Genomic DNA, 21,507 nt, shown 5'->3' on the forward strand with positions numbered 1-21,507 from the left:
TTCTACACTGGTGGTCTCATCTTGTGTTTTGAATTGAAGAGATGAACTAGGAAGAAAAACATGCAATGGTCGCTAGAAAGATACACATGAAGAGACACATACAAAATGCACCTACTCCTTCCTCTTTCTGGTATGTTGCTATTTAAAATACACTTAGATAGGATGGGTCACTTAAATTATCATGGAAAGGAATTTGTGTACAGGAAAGAAGTCTTATGAGAATAAACAGAACGATCTGGAAGTGCTTTACTTTCCACTTTGACTTTAAGGTGTGATTTAATTCCTTCCCACTGTGTTCTTCCCAAATGAAATGTGGGATAAAAGATATGCTGGTGGGAGTTGTTTCCTAAGTATTCAGCCTCTTTGCTAGAAGAAACTCAAATACTTGCTGCAGAGCAAGTCAATTTAATATATGTTCTTTGCCACTTATTCTTTCTCCTTCCAAATGCTGTCTTTTTCTATTGCTCCTTCATTAGTAGTTTTTTTTCCTACTGCCCACAATGCAGTTTGTGTTCCTTGGCTGTCATCTAAAATGCAATAGCAAACAATAACATAATCAATTTTAATAGGGAAAGAAGGAAGAACAACTTCTACAGTTAAATTACATGGCCTTTCCCTTAGCTCAGGAAATCAAATCTCATCAAACTGAATGTGCTCCTTTGGTTGTGGATCTAATTTTCCAGTAACAATTACAATTTATCACAGGCTGGTGTTCATTTAAATACCAAAACAACTTCATACTAACGGTCAAATCATTTGTAAAGGTTTATTTGTATTTGCAAAGGGTTACTTGCCAAGCTAGATTGTCTGTATCGCTTGTAGTTTGGAATCTGTGCATCTGTATTAGCATTTATGAGCCACCAGGACAAGGTGGCCAGCCACAGTTAGACAAGGAGACTGAGAGTCAGTAACTTAAGTATAGCTCCAATCCCTTTATCTCTCTTTAGGAACTCAAAGTATAATTTTTACTGAGGTTCTTACTCAAACCCAAACATAAAGAATGACAGGTATATTTTATGCTTTTATTGACCATTTAATAGGTATTCTATAAGCCATCTAAAAGAAATAGAATATGCTCCGCCTGGTCCCAGAGGAGCTGTTCTGCAAAGGCAGAATACTGAACCCTTTCCCTTTACACCGTGAGACTGCGCTGCAGTGATGTCTCTCCTGCAGAATCCGCCCACCCCCCACCCCCCAGAGCCACTGAGGTAGCTGAGGCCCCAACCTTCCTCCTTGAGTGTAATGTGATCCATTTCAGAAATCAAATCTGGCTGAGAATTCATGTGTTTGAGTCTGCACTAATGTCACACACTCTCATTACCCAAGAATATCCAATACCAATTGAGCCCAAGAATATCCACACACATGCCAACAAAATATAGCACCCTGTGCAGTTACAGAAATGCAGCACATTTACTACACTTTGTGCCCCAGGAGTATTTTACCCCTATCTTTTTCTTAGATTAAGTTTTTTGCTACCCTGAAATGGCAATCCGTTTTAAAATCATCGTGACTTCAGAATCCCCTTTGTCAACAGATGCTTGTGCCTATCCCACTTCCTATAAAGTATTTCATCTTCTAAACTGTTAGCTTTCCTGTGCTGACCAGAAACCTTTTAATTTGGGTAGAACAATTTCAGAGTGCTGCATTAGCCACATATGAGTCACACTATTTTTTTGCTATCTCAGTCATTAGGGAAACTTTTTATTGCTTTGAAGTCCATTTCTGCAATTCTACATCCATTATTCCAGTAAGTACATTATTCAAGAGTGGCTTACATTTCTGAAATTTATCGGAAAAGAAGAGGCAGCTTTCTCTTTCTAACCACGTTTCTTCTTTTTGCTCTGCTATCTTCAGCAGAGTTTCTTATTAGGAGCAGGCTGTACAAAAAACACCACCTGGACAGAAGTACCACAGGTCTGTTTGACTGTGGATTAACACCCAGCAAACCATGCCTCAATTTAAGGCACAATTAATTTTAGGCGTGATCATTTCTAACCATAAACTTCATACCAAAAGTGAACAAATGCAACTTTTGCCAGCACACCAGAAACAGAAATTCTGCTGGTCAGTCTGTGGTCAACAGATGAGCGCAACACACAAAAGCCTCAAGGAAGGAGGCTATAAGAGAAAAGCTAAATTAATTCTTTGCATCTTTGCATGGGATCTTGGAGACGTTCCCAGACAAGAACCTTTACTGATGGGGTACAAGTGAAGACAACTGTCTCACAGTGAAGTGTTAGTAAGAGACGTGAAATGAAATGCATAAAATGAGTCACTATTCATCATCAGGATCAGATGGGATTCACCCAAGAGACTTTTATCAGCTGAAGGATGAAGATGCTGAACTATGAACTGTGATGTGCAACATGCTCATCAAAATGGTCTCCATATCAAAGAAATAAGGATGGCAAGTCTGATACCAATCTTTGAAAAGGCCATGGAGATAATCCAACAAACTATAAACCACCAAGTCCAATTTCTGTACTCTTGAAAATTGCATAAAATGACAGCAATGACCAGAACTCGTGCACACACAGGTGAGACTGAGGAGTAACCCGTGTGTGTGTGTAAAAGGACATATGATGCAGTCTTCCTGGGTACATGCTAAGTTTCCCAGTGAGAAAAAATCATTCAGGACTGTAAACCAAAAAGTGGCAAGAAGGTGCTCCAGGAGATTTTCATAATATTAAATGACTGAATTAAATGGCAGTGAAAGCAACTATTTGATAAATGCAAAGTAAAATACTGCAGTGAAGGTGGGGTGGAAAGGGAAGGAATCTTTCCCTTTTGCAGTGGTGGGTGCTACCTATCTATTCCTGCTGAGGAAGTCATCGAGGACAGTTCTATTATAGTGTCAGGTTCATGGCTCAAAAGAGCAAACAACATGGAAAAGAGAAGTAAATAGGACTCATAAAGGTGTACAAATCTATGGGACACACAGTTTTACCACTGGATGCAAGTTTGGTCCCTCCGTCTCAAAAAGGATACAGCAGAAGTAGAAAAGAAAGAGAAGGGCAAGGAGGATGGCAGAATGAGGATGCCACAGAAGGGGACATGACCTTAGAGAGAAACAACCGAGGTACGACATGGCAAGAGACGCACAGAATGATGAGCAAGGAACTGAGTAGAGAAGGACGTACTGGTTTGCACAGCACGGATCTTGAACTGCAGAACTTGCTGCACGCCAAAAACATAAACGGGTTCATAGAGCACTTAAGTTGAGCTCAAGGAAGAAAATTTCATCAGGGTTGGGAATCACAACAACGAGCATTCAACCTTCGACTCAGGAAGTACCTAAATGGCAGATGGCCAGAAGCCAAGTGTACACTAGATGCTTCTGCTGGCAGTCATGGACAAGATGCTGAGCTCAATGAACATCACCCCATGTTTCTGTGTACAGTTATGGATGTTTACAGCCACAGCTACTCACACAAGCTTCTTTTGTTTAGACCACTCACTCCTATCAGGAAAAGTTAATTTCACTTCAATAAGCTATCATTCTCTCAAGTCTTTTACACCCTTGCATCGATCCATATCTCCTAGTCTCTCTAGCAGGTTTAAGAGAGACCCAGAAACAGCCACTTGGGCCTTTTCCACTCTGCAGACCACAGACATGGTTTCACCCTCCCAATCTATCACAAGCGGTCTTCAACCCCACGGAACCAAACCTCTTTCTCTGACAGGAACCGAGAACTACAATTTCTGTACAGGTCAGCAAGACAGGGGAAAGCAAAGTTGGCCTGTTCTCTATATCCTCAGCTCCTCTGTAAACTGAAATGTCTTCTCAAAGACCAAGCGTTCCAGTCAGCTGACAAAGTTCATCTTTCCACCTATTTATACAGAATCCATATGAGTTATGAGGAACTTTCTTCTCCCATAGTCTTCATCTCTAAACTACTCCACTTATTTATACAGAATCCATATGAGTTATAAGGAACTGCCTTCTCCCATGGAGTCTTCCTCTCTAACTACTGAGCTTTCACACTATTTGACTGAAGATATTAAATTTCTTCTCTCCATGCATCACACGTAAGGATGGAAACCTCTTGTTCATGTCCATGCTTCCCCAAGTTCTCCAGCTAGCCCTACTGCACACCTACTCAGACTACTTGCTCAGCAATTTGCAACCCTTCAATCTTCTTCCTAAATGTTACAGTTGAAGTCCTTGCTGCAGTTGTTAGCAAATTCTAAATTGGCCCAAATGTCCAAGGACTCCTGTGTTTCCTTGAATCCGCTGGGCATGGCAGGAAGCCCACTGACATCCTCTTCGATCTGCTTTACTCTTTGAGCCGCGTATCTTGCAAGCGGACCTCTCACTGTCATCTAGTCATCTGGCGAGTACCTGCTCTATCAACAAGGCTTTCAGATTGCACCTCACATGGCTGCAGACACTGTTTTTTTCCCAAAGTTATCATTTTTTAACATCTGTATATGTCTGTGAAGCCTTTACACCTCTTGGACCTTGGTTTCTTTCCCATCAATAATGTGAATGAAAGAACACACCTATTGCGTGGCCTATATTCAGAACGCTAGCTTTCAATTTATATTCTTTTAGAAACTGAATCCCATCTCTTACACCAGCATGGTTAACTAGAAAATCAAGGTCTTCTGGGCTGGGTGATTTGGGACGAGTACTGACACTAGAAGAATCAGACAGCAGAAGCAGTGTCTGCTCTCAGGACTTTCCAAGCCCTTCTTTTCTCAGCACCTACCACAGAAAGCTCTTCCCCCAGGCCACGGCCTCAGCACTCCACACTATGCCTGACGTGCCGAGGTCCCTCAAGATGCACTTACATGAGACAAGTTGGTGAAAGGTAGAGCCACGAAGCTGATCAGAGGGCTGGAGCACCTCTCCTATGAGGACAGGCTGAGAGAGTTGGGGTTGTTCAGCCTGGAGAAGAGAAGGCTCCAGGGAGACCTTAGAGCAGCCTTCCAGTACCTGAAGGGGCCTACAGGAAAGATGGAGAGGGACTGTTTATCAGGGAGTGTAGTGACAGGACAAGGGGTAACGGGTTTAAGCTGAAAGAGGGTCGATTTAGATTAGATATAAGTAAAAAAATCTTCACTGTGAGGGCGGTGAGGCACTGGCACAGGTTGCCCAGAGAAGCTGTGGATGCCCCCTCCCTGGAAGTGTTCAAGGCCAGGTTGGACGGGGCTTTGGGCAACCTGGTCTAGTGGAGGGTGTCCCTGCCCATGGCAGGGGGGTTGGAACTGGGTGATCTTTGAGGTCCCTTCCAACCCAAACCAGTCTGTGGTTCCATGAAAGGGATCATTGCCCTCAATAGGGACGATCTCCCATCCCCGACCTCCAGCCACACACTCCTGCAGCTCACCGTGCTCCAGCTCTGCCGACAGCCCCACCAGCAAAGCGGGCAGTTCTCAGCTCAGCCGGATCCCGGCAGACGCACACAGACGAACACCGCCCTGCAGGAGGCCCGTTAGGCCGGGCACAGGCGACCACCACCCTCCCCTCCCCTCCCCTCCCCTGCCCTGCCACGGCTGCTGACGGCAGCACGCACAGCCCCGGCGTCTCTCTCCCCCCCGCCCCTCCCAGGGCCGCCATCCTCCACCCCCCGCCCCATCCCGGGCGGCACCGCTACCCGCGCGCGGGGCCGGGGGCACGAACCCACCGCAGCCGCGCGCCGCCGGGCTCCCCCTGCCGGCCCCGACGGCGGCCGCGCCCCCGCCCGGCCCCACGGGAGCGCGCGGAGCCGGGCGGTGTCAGCCGATCCCCCGCGCCCGCCCCGCCCCCGCCGGAGGGCTCGGGCCAATCCCGCTCCGCGAGGCGGGGACGCGGGCCGGGCCGAGGCTCCCCGCCGCGCGGCCAATCGCGTGCGCGCCTCCTCGTCGCCCTGGCGCCGAGCCGGAACGCCCCGGTGCCTTACGGCCGCGCCGTAAAGCGGAGCCGGCGTGACAGCGCGCGCGAGGCGTTACGGCAGCGGGGAGCGGCGGGGCCGGGCCGGGCCGGAGCGGGCGGCGGCGGCGGGTGGGGGCGGATGCCCGGGGGCGGGGGGAGCCCGGCGCCCGGCACGCAGGTGGGAGCGGAGGCGGGCGAGTCGGGCGGCGCGGCGGGCGTCGGGCCGGCGGGCGGCAGGATGAGCCTGTCGCCGAAGGAGCTGTCGAGCCTCCTGAGCATCGTGTCGGAGGAGGCGGGCGGCAGCACCTTCGAGGGCCTCTCCAGCGCCTTCCACCACTACTTCGGCAAGGCCGAGCACTTCCGCCTGGGCTCCGTCCTCGTCCTCCTGCTGCAGCAGCCCGACCTGCTGCCCAGCCCCGCGCAGCGCCTCACCGCCCTCTACCTCCTCTGGGAGATGTACCGCACCGAGCCCCTCGCCGCCAACCCCTTCGCCGCCGTCTTCGCCCACCTCCTCAACCCCGCGCCCGAGCGCGGCGGCGACGAGGGGGAGCGCACGCCGCTCTCAGGTGCGTCCCGCCGCCGAAGGGGGGGGGCGGCGCAGAGGAGGCCTCCCCGCGGCTCCCGGTGGGGGAGGACCCGGCGGAGGCACCGCTCGGCAGCGCGGCTTCGTTACCTCTGCCCGATGCGGGGTTCCCGCCGGTGGATTTGCACGTAACGGCTTTGGAAAAGGCGGTGGGGAATTTTCATGGCGAGCGGCTCTAGGCTGGATGTCAGATAGGTGACCTGGTTGGACCGTAACACGGGAGTTTTGGGAGAAAGCCCTTGCCAAAACCTGGAGGTAATAGGAGGCTTTTGACAGCTTTAAAGCTGCGAGAGAAATCCGTGAAACGCTTTTTCTCACTAAAGTAAATGCAAGCGCTACAGCAATGGGTAAATCAGGTTCTAAAAAAAAAAAATAATTACCTGTATAACTTACAGTATGAATAGCAACGTCTGGTCATATTTAATAGCTCACTGGTTGTCTAAATTAGAAAGCACGTAAAGAAAGCACTAGGACTGACTGAAGGTCAGTTGTTGCACGTTGAGATGCGTGCTACCGATCAGCATAACACTGTATTTTACATCACTGTAGGAACTGAGTTGGTAGCAGTTTTGTATGTACTCGCAAAAACTCCAGTTGGGCTGATCTTGCCATAAGTAATACATCAGTTTGCATTTTATTTTTGCTATTCTATGTGAAACATAGGAAAACTATTAATGCTACTGCCTTACAAGTCAAGGATTGTTTTTCATTGTCTCTACAGGCTTCTTACCCCCCATAACTCCTCCAGAAAAATTCTTTCTTTCTCAACTGATGTTGGCCCCCCCTAGAGAACTGTTCAAGAAGACTCCTCGGCAGATTGCTTCGATGGACGTGGGGAACATGGCACAGTCGGTGGATATAAGTGGGCTTCAGCTGGCATTAGCAGGTAAGGAAGAATTCCAGCTGTGGTTCAATTACAAATGGAAATGCTATTTGGAACTTGGCTCTGAGTTACTTGAGAAACACTCTTGTCTGTCCTAAATATGAAAACAATTGAACTGTGCTTTAGGGTCTTCAAGCCCATGTTCAAGCATATAGAGAGAATTCAAGCAGAGATTATGTCTTAACTGTTTTATCCTACTTAACAAGCAGCTTTTTAATCATATATGTCACTGCCTTAAACATGAGAACATTTTGCAAGTATAGGAAGATTTTTCACCTAAAGCTTTCATGGCTTTTTGCTATAAGTTTATCCCTTTTTCACTTTTTTGCAGTATTTCTAGTATGAGAGAACACAGCATAACTGTCACGCTGTCATGTACCGGTACTTCAGCTGCACCTGGCAAATTGACTACTACAATTATATCTTCAGTTTTATAAAATAAAGTCAGATCTTACAGCATTAGCTCAAGAGTGGGAAGGTGGCCTACTTTTACTGGGTTGAAAAGAAAAGCAATGTGATGCTTATCCTTTGACAGGAGAAAAGGAGCAGGAACATGATTGTTCTGATCACGTTGACTGATGAGTCACATCTGGAGCTAATCTGAAATAGAAAATATTGTTTGGAACAAGGAGCCAGTTTGGAGAGCAAAAAATAGTGGTTTTTTCCTAGGTACGTGCAAATGGACCTACTCGCTTGAAAACTGACCATCCCACTTTATCTGTACAGTGTCAGGCACTAACCAGGCTTCTCCTTCCCACAGTTGTATTTTGATATCATCGGTTTTTCTGTAGAATCTGTCATCTACTTGTTCAGTGTACAAATGTCCTCTGGTGTCCTCCTCAGCTACGATTTCCAGACTGTGGAATCTTTTGAAAATGCAAATTGCATACCCTAACATACCTTCAAGGGGGAAACAAATCCTTCTGGTTCTTCTTCTGTTCATCCTGTCAGTTTTTTCTAGAATGCTTTTGTGAATTCAGATTTTGTGAAACTTCAGGTAAATTGTGATTTTTAGCATAAGGCATATGTGATACCTTAAAGAAGCCTAGTTTTTTTTTTATTTGTTTTTATTTGTTTTCCCCTTGGTACTATGTTTGCTTTTGGAAACATTTTGTTCTCATTAAAAATGAAACATACAGAGAATCTCAAAACTAGTTGTATGGATGGGTACTCTAGGCCATGCATTTTAATTTGTCCTTTTTTAAAATAGAAGATTCTGATGGCTTAAAGTACAGTACAGAGTCATTAATGGGGCTTTGCAAAATTAAGCCCTTTAAGATGTGCTTGTATCATCATTTACGTAATACAGTAAACATGCATAATTGATTGCTTATGAGCAGTTGTAGGAGTTAGGTAACAAAACAAGCTGTATCTGAAAAAGCTTCATGCTGTCTTTCTCAGGCTTCTTGCTGTAGCTCCCCAGAATAAATGTCTGCTTTGCATTCACTTTCTTAAATATTTTGCTTGTTTTAATATTGTGATGCTTCTTGACTGTCTGTTTGTCATGTTTCAGAAGGTCTGTGAGTTTTTCAGAAGTCTTCAGTATATTTCTCCTAATGATTCAATATGCAGGATGAAGCTGTGCTGCTGCCAGTGCATAAATACAAGTATTATGGTGCTTAGATACAACGTTTGAGGTGTTGGCCTTTACGCCATTTCCCCCCACGTTTCCCAAAACATAAGAGCTGTAAGACTTGGCGGCCCTTCAAAACTGTGGTCCCTGAGATGAATTCAGGGCAGTTTAGAGCACGGTGATTTTGACTTGCTTTAGAATATGCCTGCAAAATCAACTTAAATATAACTTAGAAAGCATTAATTTTATTTTTTTCCAATAAGTGTGTCTATCCTAATGCTTTTTTTGTAAAGGGAGGAAAAAAGTACTTGGCTTGTCTTCTGAACTTGATCTCATTGTGACAATTCACTTGCACCTGTAAGGTGGGTTTTCTAGTTTTGATTTTTCTTCTTTTGTTTTTAGGGTTTCCTCCCCCCCAAAAAAAGTAGAATGTTGGAATAGAACATCTTGGGAATGAGTTGCTTTGTTCTCTTCTCCCTTTGGTCTGCAGAATGTTCACTCAAGTGTCGGTTTCTCTCTGTAATTTGGTTTGGTTGATCTGGTGTTAACATATCAAAAATGTCACTTTCTCCTAGTTGCAGGGATGGAGTTTCTGCCACAGTGCTTGTAACTGTCCGCTAACCTTTATTTGATCTAAGAGTAACTGACCTATATTAAAGTTAAGTTTGTAATACATCTTAGAACTTTCCTTTAAGAATCAAAGTTTCTTTTTACCTGTAAAAAGAAAAAAACCCCATAGCTCCATAGGAACCTAAGAGATTGTTTCCAGATTATTTTTTAAATTTAAATGTCTAAGTTCAAGGTGCTGTATTCTTTCATGTTAAATCAGTGTCTAATTCTTGCTTCTGCTTACCTGAAACTGTTGATCCAGCCCTAATTCTTGAAGCAATGAGGGTGAGCTTTTGAGCTTCAATGCATATAACTAAGAGCTCATGGAGGCTTCTAAAACCAGTGAATTGAAGGACTGTATCTTAAACTCTTGTATTTCTAATTAAGCATCATTGTTCATTTGAGATTATGAGGATACAAACAAATCAGTGACCTACTTTACCGACTGATGGATTTAAGTTCTAGACTATAAATGAAAAGACTGAACAAAGACACCCAACTTTTTTTTTTCTTTTTTTCTCCCCCTAGAACTTTATTTGTTAAATCAACCCTTCTGTACAGTAGCTAAATGAAATTACTCGCAAGCTGGAGTTTGAAACAGTTTATAAAGTAGAAGACATGTTTTATAAACCAGCTCATTTGGACTTTGACTTTAAAATTATTTTTTTTTTTAGTAATTGAAAAGTATGCCAGTTCTTGCCTTTAACAGAAAAACATACCCTGCCGTGCTGCTGCACTGAGCATATATGCAAATGTTTGCATGATCTGAAATAATTGGATAGAGGACAGAAAGCCAAAAAAGACATTAGCAATGGGTGGTGCTCTGTTTTGATGATCCTTTTGTCACTCAGTTTCAGCATCTCTCATGGACTTGGTTGGAGTTGGGAAGGGTCACGTGGCTGCACGAAAAGGAGCAAGCACGCTTTGCTTGGAAGTGGTGGGGACAGTGTGACAGCACTAAATTAGTCAGGAAAAGGAGTGGTGTTTACTTGCACATGGAACTCTTTCAAAGGATTCTTTGGGTGGTACCAACAGTTTTGGATGTCAGATTACTTCAGGCTTAATCTGCTGCTTAATGTTCGCTGGGGAGGGAAGGAGTGTAAGGTGGTGTTCTGTAGTGTTTTTTTTCTGGTTTTTCTCTGTTGGGGTTTGGTTGGTTGTTTTTTTTTTTTTTGGCAAAGCAATGGAAAACATCTCTCAAAAATAATACAGAGAATATAGAAGATCAGACATTAAATTTTCAGATACAGAAGAGCGATAGATTGTGACAGAAGAACCCCTAAAAATCTGACAATGCAAGTATTGAGCCCCATAGTTTATTCTTGGCCAGTTTCTTCAAGTCATCTGTTGTAATACTAAATTTAATATTTTTTTTATGTAACTTGTGTATGTTCTGTAATTTGGCCTTTAAAGGTACACTTTCATCTCTTCTCAGGTTTGCTTTGATGACGATGTATGTAGAATCATGTAACAATTAAACTCCATTTTTTTCCACGCAAGCACTTGCTGTAGCTTGATAGCAAATGCAAAAGCAGCTTATGCAGTGCTGCTGAAATGTGTTGGATGAATCTGAATAGCTGACTTCAGGTCTGGTATGACCATTATTGTTGTGGAGTCTGTAAATGCATCTGTATAGATTTTTCACTTCCCTGCTCTGAGAAGAAGGGATTGCAAAACTAGATAAGCATGTGAACTCTTTCAGGAGTACCACGTGAATCTACTAATGTGCTTTTAGATGCAGATTACGTCAGCTATTTACTTTTTCTAAAGTCAAGACTATGTTTCAGATTAATTTCTGTTTCTTCTCTGTCCTTGCTGCATGCCTCTGTCCCTTGCCTGTCAGCTGGCACTCTGAGTACTAGCCGCCTGACACCAGTATTAAATTTCATGTTGATGGTATCTTTTTCTTTTTTTTTAGTTAGCTCTTCTCTAAAGCTTATTGTTTCTCACTACTTTTAGTATTCCAGGCATCTCTGTTTCAATTTTATGCTTTAAAATTATTCTTTCAGAACGTCAGTCCGAGTTGCCAACGCAGAGCAAGGCCAGCTTCCCCAGCATTCTCAGCGATCCTGACCCAGATTCTTCCAACTCCGGTTTTGACAGCTCTGTTGCCTCCCAGATCACGGAAGCCTTAGTGAGTGGACCAAAACCTCCTATAGAAAGTATGTGCATTTTCACATCTTTGTTTCTGTTAACTCATGACATGCTATGTTGTTATACTTCTCCAGATGAAATGTAATTCAGAAGTATTTTCGAGGTATGAAATGGGAAGGAAGATGAACGAAACAGTACAAAACTGTGTCAGGCTGTCTCCAGATCGGACTCCATGGTGTTCACATTTCCAGGCTTCTAAAAATCTGGAGTCTGTCTTCAAGCTGTGACCCGTGTCACCTGTTGGCTAAAACACTGGGGCTGATGCCCCTCAGATCTTCATCCCCTACACTAAGATCTGCATTGACTGCTAACACCTTCCAAGGAAGCAGTTACTGTGGAAGGAAAAAAGCCAATGGTAGAATCAATAATTAGCGATACGAATCAAGAGGAAAAACAGACTGATGTAACATCATCACCAAAAATCAGGAATAATGTTTGTCTGAGAGGCAAATAAGATCATAACGTTCTCAGTGTTATAATAGCTTAAAGAAATGGGGGCTTCGGGGTTTTTCTTTTTGTACTGATAAAAAAAAATGAATACCTGAAGCTTAAAAAACATTTCACATTGTTGCCTTTTTAGGTCACTTTCGACCAGAGTTTATTCGACCACCGCCTCCGCTCCATATATGTGAGGATGAATTGACATGGTTAAATCCAATAGAGCCGGATCACACAATTCAGTGGGATAAGTCAATGTGTGTTAAGAACAGCACTGGAGTTGAGATAAAAAGAATCATGGCAAAAGCTTTTAAAAGTCCTTTGACTTCCCCACAGCAAACACAGGTAACTATCTAAAATGATTTTCTAACAAGCTATTAATTCATGTATTTTAGAAAGCTTGGATCACTTTAATTGTGACCAGCAGGTCGGGGGAGGTGATCCTGCCTCTCTACTCCACCCTTATGAGACCCCACCTGGAGTACTGCGTCCAGCTCTGGGGCCCCAGTACAGGAGAGACATGGAGCTGTTGGAGAGAGTCCAGAGGAGGGCCACGAAGCTGATCAGAGGGCTGGAGCACCTCTCCTATGAGGACAGGCTGAGAGAGTTGGGGTTGTTCAGCCTGGAGAAGAGAAGGCTCCAGGGAGACCTTATAGCAGCCTTCCAGTACCTGAAGGGGCCTACAGGAAAGCTGGGGAGGGATTGTTTATCAGGGAGTGTAGTGACAGGACAAGGGGTAATGGGTTTAAACTGAAAGAGGGTCGATTTAGATTAGATGTTAGGAAGAAATTCTGTACTCTTAGGCTGGTGAGGCACTGGCACAGGTTGCCCCGAGAAGCTGTGGATGCCCCCTCCCTGGAAACGTTTAAGACCAGGTTGGATGGGGCTTTGGGCAATGTGGTCTAGTGGAGGGTGTCCCTGCCTGCAGCAGGGGGGTTGGAACTAGATGGTCTTTGAGGTCCCTTCCAACCCAAACCATTCTGTGATTCTATGAATTGACCTGTGTTTGGATACAGGAAACTCCAAGTATTTTAAATTGTAAATACCCAAGAGTTTTGACGTGGGTTTGTATGGATAAGGAAGAAATCTTTAAACTTCCTAGCACTGACTGGACATAGTTACAGTTGATCAATAAGTGGCACCAATATTTTTCTGCATGGAAAAATCTTCTTAAGGCTGTTCGTGATTCTGTGGAACATTTTAATAAGTAGTTATTTCAGAAATGCCAACACCAGGGGTGTTTTTTTCTTCAATTTGATAGTATTACCCCTGATTTCAGTGGTCTTTTTTCATAATCATTATGCTAGCACTATAAAATAGCCTTTATTCGCAGAACTTTTTCAACAACAGTGAACTTGAAATTGAGGTTTATTTCTGCTGGACAGGAAACTAAAGAAGGCCGAAATTTTCATATTTTTCCCCCTCCCTCCCTTGCCACCCCTTGATGAAAGACTACTAAATGCCTTATTAAAGGTTTTATGGGCACAGCTGCCTTTACATAGAATTCTTAAAGTATACCTTCTAGTGTCTTTCAGTAGGTATGCCTAAATCTAAAGGGTTAGTTATCCTCCTGTAGCTTAGATGTATTATAGCAGTTTCTTCAAGCAGTAATGTGAATAGTTAAAAAAAAAAAAAAAAAGACTCAGGATGTTTTTCTTTTCTTTACAGCTCCTTGGAGAACTGGAAAAAGACCCCAAGCTTGTTTACCATATTGGTCTTACTCCTGCCAAATTGCCAGACCTGGTTGAAAACAATCCTTTAGTAGCTATAGAAATGTTGCTGAAACTGATGCAGTCTAGTCAGATAACGGAGTATTTTTCGGTCTTGGTCAACATGGACATGTCCTTACATTCAATGGAAGTTGTAAATCGGTGAGTACTATCTCAAGTCTAAGAAGGTTTCCTTGAGTGTGTAAAATAAATAACTGAACAGTGTTTAAGTGATTGTGAGGCTGGCCACAGGGCTGTACTTGGATACATGCCAAAGACTACCAAAAGTAACAGGAATTGAAGAAATGACTAGTCAGATTTCAGTGGACGGAAAGAAGATTAAACTGTCATTCCCTGCACAATTTCTCTATGCTGTTTGTGTGGTTTTGGGGTTGGTTTTTTTTTTCACCCACTGTTATTATTAAGACTTAAAGTTAGTGTGCTCTGATTAATCCTGCAGAGGAAGAGAGTGTTATGAATTTGTAGCTTTCCATGACTACTGGACTGTTTCTTTTATAAAGGCTTTACTTGCTTTTCATGTAGTTCCTTATTAGTGGTGCCTGTAGTTAAAGAAAAAAACCTCTTATTTTAGTCCAGATGAAGTTTGTAAAGTTGGTAATAAAGAATTGAACTTCTCAAACATCTTCAGTGCTAAGTTCAGAGAAAGCTGCCAATTTTTATGTTCTTTTTTACAGCAGTGCTATTTTAAAATATTACTGTAATGTTAACAGCTTCCTACTAGTGGCAGCAAAACTGCTTAACAGGAAAAAAACCCAAAATTTCCCAGCAGGACATTGTGATGGTGGAGGAATATATATATATCTTTTTATATTAATTATTTATGATTTTATATAATTAAATATTTTTCTTTATTAAAATATAAATTATATTAATAATTTCTAACATACCATATTTTACCATATTAGGTATGGTAAAAAGCACATTTCTTTCTCAGGTGCTATGCTAGTTAATCTTTCAGTCCCTACTCCAAGAATGGAGAAGCTTATTCAAAGAAAACAGTGTTCCTCTTTAATATCAGCAAAATGTTTCTACTTTGAAAAGAATGGGGAAGCACTTACTGTGTTGTGGGTAACTTCAACTGGACTTGATAATTACTAGAAAATAATTTTATCAAGCTGTTTGATCCGTTCAGCTCAAAACAGTGCTTAAAAGGGTTATCACTTCAGGGTGTCTGTCACTGTAATCTATAATGTGTCTAAACTGTTGTTCAGACATCAGGTTCCTGGTTAATACATAAATTTCACTAGCAAGTACATGTCCTATGTCCCAGGAAGCTGCCAGTTTACTCGCTGATTTGCAAAATGACCAGTTACTGGATGTGTATGGCTTTGTCACTGTAGCCACTGTCACTCCCTCTAAGGGGTCACAACTCAGTCATTCCTGATGAAGAATTCATGTTCTTTTCTCATACCTAAAAATTAGCCTCATCTCTAGCTTCTGTCTTCTCTCTCAGCTGAGGTGGCAGTTGTGTTTTATTGGGACATCTGGAAATGTTACTTTTGATCCTTCTTGAAGTATGCTTGTGTGGAAGATAGAAGACTAGAGTGGGACAAAGGGCATTTATTGTGAGAATCCTCCACAAAAAGTTAATATGTTACACAGCTAATCTGCTTAAACGTAACTTGCATTCTTGATGCGACTTAAGTGAACAAAAGGTGGCATCGTTAAATAGCTATCCTGCTTTACGTTCATGCCCTATCTTCATTGGGAATAACTTCTGCGTAGAGGTATAACCCATTTTCTTAACAGACTGCTAGCTCCTTCAATGGAAGAACTTCTCAGGCAGCTAATCCCCACAAACTACAAAAGCACATCTCTCCCGCTTGCTTTCTTCCATTTCTTGGCCACTGCTGAATGTGAATTACCAAGTCAGCCTTGGTCAGCAGGCTCTTTGCAGCAGAGTTAAATTGTGCCTTAAATATTGGTTGAGGAAAGAAGTGTTTCTGAAATGAATCCCTCCCTACTGGTGCAGACTGGCAGCAGTAACTGACCTGAAGTTGGGCAAACAATGACAACAGGGAGGAACAGTGGTAAGAAAAGAGCTTTCACTCCTGTCCAGGATAGCTACACCACCAGTCAGGCATGCTGCTTCTCCCACAGCCTAACTACCACAGGAGCAACTTTTCTCAAACTGCAAATTGATGGTCTCAGTGCAAACAGGGAGACACTGATTTTTAAGTGAAATGAGACAAAAACTTGAAACGGAAATGTCTAAAACATGCACCATTTAGCCTATTGCCCTCCCTTTCACCTTGTGAGATAGGACTGATCAGAGTTACTTTGGTCAAATTCTGTTGTAAGTTTATGGCAGTTGTAAGTGTATGTTGTTATCTTGAGAGCTGTATTGCTTTTTCAATTAAGAACCAGTGGCAGCTCAAATGCTTTAGTAATCAGTATTGTTAAACCACAAATAGATGTGCTGTGCTGTTAACCCTTAAAAATACAGTAATACCATTCTTTGATGCAATAGTTCTCCAATTCTTCTGTAGTAAGAAGCTTCTGAGATTATTGTGCATCATTAATCTCTAGTTAATATTTTCATCTAGTCAGGGTCCCTTGTATTTAAGCTCCACATATTCATAGTGTTTCAGTTCCTAGGACTAAAATTTGGATCTGAAGGAACAAAGGAAAATGATCTTTTTGCAGTAACAGAGTTATTCCAGTTGTATACCTAGAGAAGGAGTTCAGCATCTAGATTCAGTACCTGAAATTCAAATATGAATAAGCAAAATTGTATTGCAGTGTTTATTGCAGAAGAATATTGGTACTCAGACAGCTTGAGGACTTCATCATAAATTGGAAACTAGTATATCATCGAGTCATTTCTGTAATACATAGCAACTGTTTGTAGGTGTGCCAAGTATACTAGAAACCGATCTAACTCAGCTTCTGTACTGTGTCAAAGTTAGTTTTGGACTTTTAATGAAGAAATTTAAATGATTAGAAATATGTCTGTGGAAGCTGTTAGAAATCAGTTCTGTATGATATGACTGGGAATAAACTAATAATGAGGTCTAACTCATCTATTTTGCAATGGAATCACTAGATTTATGGCTTCATAAACCACTGGATGTTTTTAATTTGAACAGGCTTACTACTGCAGTTGATCTCCCGCCTGAATTTATTCATCTTTATATCTCCAATTGTATCTCCACCTGTGAACAGATTAAAGACAAATATATGCAGGTGAGTATTTTAGTAAATTCATTAGGAAAAGGGTCCCATACATATTGCTCCATGTAGTATGTGCTGAGACTTTTTAAGGCTGATAGCAGTCTTACTGCTTTATTTAAAAGGCTTCCCCCCCCCCCAACACCCTATGCAGTTCTTTACCATGTTTAACAGATGTTTCTTACCTTTTTACAAGACTTCACAGATAATTACTGTTCCCTGTTTTGCTGTAAACATAATACGCTTTTCCCTGGAAAAACTGCAGTTTTACATGACTCAGGTCCTTACGTGCAAAAGGTTTATCTGACACTCAGTGTGCCTTTTCTTCACCCCCAGCATTAGTTGTTTGCCTTCTGCTTAGTTTTAAGCTTCAAGTTTCTTTTCTGCTCAAGTGTGCTCACCGCTTCCAGACCTTTGAGGCGATGTAACAAAACTCACGTGGAAGTCTTGCCCTTCAGTCATGACCTACAACAGCTTGCAGATCTCCTCAAAGACCTAAAAAACTTCTGTTTTCTGTCTTCTTAACACCACACTCTCCACTTCCGAAGCCTGTCCTACTTCCTCAGTACCAGCATATGAGTTGTAGCCACTTCAAGGATCTTTACCCCCTGGGGAGGTCTCCACACCTTTGGCATGTGAGGTTATTTACATGCTGTGTGAGGTACCTCCTTCTAGCCTAAACCTACCTGTTGGTTTCACCAAGTGCCTAGTAGAACTTGTTTTCTTGGATACGTCATTGGTGAAAAACAGTTCCGTGTTCGGTTTACCCAAGGCTTTGTGAATCTTGACCAAGTCCTGCCTCAGATTTTCCCTCTCAGTAGTGAAGGATTGCAACCTCTTTGTCTCTTGCCACAAGGCAGCTATTCCTTCCCCTTAAGCTTCTTCTGGTGTCCTTCTCTAGTTCCATTATATCCTTACGCTGCAGAGACAAAAATTGTGTGCAGTACAGAGGATATGGGTGCAATGTGATTTTTAGATAGCAGCAAAAACCCCTCTGTCTTGTTCTCAGTACCCTTCCAGATGATGGCTAACCATTTGTTGTCTTTTGGTGGCTGCTGATGCTTCTCTGCTTTGGGACTCTGCCGGATACACATGGGTGGCTTGATCTGGGACCTGCTGAATAGCTGTGTCTATTACATTTGGTAGCAGAACAGGAAAATAGCAGCAGAGCTGGGAGTGGGACACTCAGAGGGGCTGCTGAGGGCATACAGCAGCTGTGTGTCAGGCACACGGGACAAAAAAGTTCAGAGGGTCAGGGAAACCATACCGATCACCAAGTAGCATGCAAAGGTTGTGAGATCTAACGCTAATACTGTGTACGAGGCCTCACAGCAACTGAGACACAAAATGTTTTGTTTGAAAAGCATGGTACAAAAATACTCCCACTGTAAGTAAAAGAGGCATGATCCTCAAGAGATTGGGAGTCAGCCAGCATCTTGCATTTGTACTTCTGTTCTGAGTTTCATGTTCCTCAATTACTAAAGTTACTCTTGTAACTAATTTGTGTTGCAGAGAAAACGTGATGCCTTTTGATTGCAGCAAAGGAAATATCTTGTTCAGTTTCTGAATTCTCTTGGTATAGGTAGCAAATTCTGCAGTAGTAAGCTCAGTTCCTGCAAAAAATAGTTGATAGCTTATTTTCAGTGTAAAATAATCTAAAATACTTTGGACACTTTATCAAGTCCCCTCAGTTCTGTCTGATAAACGTCATTCATGTATGTAGTTGCTTTTAGAGAAATGTTTGGGTTCAGCTCTTTCTCACAATGTGAAGTATGAGGCCACTTTGATGATAAAGTAAGAGCAGCTTTTGTCCTTGAGGAAGGACGTGTTCTGTATAAAGCAGATGGTTAGTGACTGGATCTGTGCGTAACAAATTGTAGGTGCCAGTTCCTAGGTCTCCACTAACCCCCAGCGTGCTCTGCAGGGTGTTAACTGAGCAGCCCTTAGATTCCATCTTTTCACTGGATCGGGAGGGAAACCACAGCTCACAGACCAGAGCTGTGAGGCATGTTCTTGGATTAGGTGTCCCTGCTACTGGCTTCCTTCCCAGACACAGGAAGAGGGTCATGTGCTAACTCAGCAATAGAGTGCTTCCCATGAAGCATGTTCGGGATCAGTTCTGTTGCTGTCGCTTCCCATCTGGAGCACCTTAATCATGTGGTGGCTGGGGAATTTTGAGGTGTGAAGCTTGTTCATTTTTTCTTTGTGGTATTATTGTAGAAAATAAGACTAAGCAAGATCCTAGCGATGACATCATCTTTAGCTATGATCCCTTCTCTCTGACTTTATTCGGAGCTGACATAATGAAGAAATTAAGTATGGTGCATAGGTAGATCTGGTGCTTCATTTGTGCATGGGATTAATCTTGAGAAAGCTCCTGTATCCAGAAGTACAGTACTAGAAAGCAGAGGAGTCCATTTTTTTAAATACCGTAGTAGTATGGAAGATGGAAGAGTAGGGGCAGCACATACAAAGCTTGGGAACAAGATTACTGCTGAAGCTAAACATCAACAGTCCTTTAACTGACTTGGTTGCAAGTATTTGGACTAAAAAAACTTATCTCTTGTGTTTCAGAACCGCCTGGTACGTCTTGTGTGTGTCTTTCTTCAGTCTTTAATCAGAAACAAAATTATTAATGTACAGGACTTGTTTATAGAAGTGCAAGCATTCTGTATTGAGTTCAGTCGGATACGAGAAGCAGCTGGCCTTTTCAGATTGCTGAAGACACTAGACACTGGGGAAAATCCATCGGAGACAAAAACGTCAAAGTAAAACCACTGTGTCACTGGCAAAAAAAACCCCCAACCAAACCTGCCACCATTCTATACCAATTATTTGTATATTTTAAACTTAAATCACTGGATTAATGATGTAATGCATTATAAATAGCATTTTATGCATTTAAACAATAAATAATGTTTTTTCTGATACACATGCTTGAGTTTGTGAAACATGCTATTTCTGACTGTGGGTTAAACAACTCTGTATGTCATATGCGTATCGTGAACCACAGGCTCTCATTCCAGCGAGAATGTAAATGACACTTGCCATTGCAGAGCAAATTTAAGTATTAATGGGACACTTCCTGTCTTTGTGTCCAAAACTGTTTGTAAATAACTATAGTCAACTTGTATGAAGGTATGTAACTTCACTTCCTGTTTGCCCTTTCTTTACTGTGTACAACCCTCTGGAAGCTGGATACAACTTCTAACAATGAATGCTGTTTTCAGTAAGGGAAGAGCTAGAAGAAGCTAAAGGCTTATCTTTAGATGGCAGAAATGGAGGCTTAGAGCAGTACTCTTTCTTTCCAAGATCACTGAATTTTTCCATCAGTAGTGGAAGTACTGCACCTATTTCATGCTTGTGAGAACGTTTCACTGAGGAAAGATGGTCCTATTTCTTCCATAGAAATCCAAGTCATGAGCCTCTTCTCGCTTCAAAACTTGCACAGGCAGTTGCTCTGTGGCTACCTGTGGTGGGTTGACGCTGGCTGGGGGCCAGATGCCCACCAGAGCTGCTCTATCACTCCCTCTCCTTAACTAGATGGGAGAAAAAGGTATAATGAAAAGCTCATGGGTCAAGATAAGGACAGGGAGAGATCACTTACTAATTATTGTCATAGGTAAAACAGACTCAATGTAGAGGAAAAAAAAAAATATCTAATTTATTACCAAGCAAATCAGAGTAGAGCAATGAGAAATAAAATCAAATCTTAAACCACCTCCCCCCACCCCTCCCATCTTCTTGGGCTCAACTTCACTCCTGGTTTCAACATCCTCCCCCCTCAGCAGCACGGGGGGATGGGGAGTGGGGGTTACCGTCAGTTCATCACATGTTGTTTCTGCTGCTCCTTTCTCTGCAGTAGGAGGACTCTCATGCTCTTCCCCTGCTCCAGCATGGGATCCCTCTCATGGGAGACAGTCCTTCACGACCTTCTCCAACGTGAGTCCTTCCCATGGGCTACAGTCCTTCATGAACTGCTCCAGTGTGGGTCCCCCACGGGGTCACAAGTCCTGCCAGCAAACCTGCTCTGCATGGGCTCCTCTCTCCACAGGACCACAGGTCCAGCCAGGAGCTTGCTCCAGCGTGGGCTTCCCACGGGGTCACAGCCTCCTTCAGGTGTCTCCACCTGCTCCGGTGTGGGGTCCTCCATGGGCAGGTGGATATCTGTTCCACCATTCTCCATGGGCTGCAGGGGGACAGCCTGCCTCACCATGATCTTCACCATGGGCTGCAGGGGATCTCTGCTCTGGCACCTGGAGCACCTCCTGCCCCTCCTCCTGCACTGACCTTGGTGTCTGCAGAGGTTCTTACATCTTCTCACTCCTCTCTCTGGCTGCAAAAGCTCTCCCTAAGTTGTGTTTTTTTTTTTCTCTTCTTAAATATGTTATATCACAGAAGCGCTGATGGGCTCAGCCTTGGCCAGCAGCGGGTCCATCTTGGAGCCGGCTGGCATTGGCTCTATCAGACACAGGGGAAGCTTCTAGCAGCTTCTCGCAGAAGCCA

At 43.1% G+C, this 21,507-nt stretch overlaps 1 protein-coding gene across 1 annotated transcript; it reads left to right on the forward strand.

Annotated features, from left to right (window-relative positions):
* Positions 1 to 5,984: 5,984 nt before the first annotated feature.
* On the forward strand, positions 5,985 to 19,933 carry CNOT11 (CCR4-NOT transcription complex subunit 11). The gene is made up of 7 exons (XM_075738240.1): positions 5,985 to 6,426; positions 7,165 to 7,329; positions 11,518 to 11,670; positions 12,243 to 12,445; positions 13,769 to 13,971; positions 16,920 to 17,016; positions 19,576 to 19,933. The coding sequence occupies exons 1-7, from the start codon at positions 6,000 to 6,002 to the stop codon at positions 19,771 to 19,773; spliced, it is 1,446 nt and encodes a 481-aa protein (XP_075594355.1). The 5' UTR covers positions 5,985 to 5,999; the 3' UTR covers positions 19,774 to 19,933.
* The last annotated feature ends 1,574 nt before the right edge of the window (positions 19,934 to 21,507 follow it).

The sequence above is a fragment of the Balearica regulorum genome, chromosome 1, assembly GCF_011004875.1.
Source record: "Balearica regulorum gibbericeps isolate bBalReg1 chromosome 1, bBalReg1.pri, whole genome shotgun sequence".
NCBI lineage: Eukaryota > Metazoa > Chordata > Aves > Gruiformes > Gruidae > Balearica > Balearica regulorum.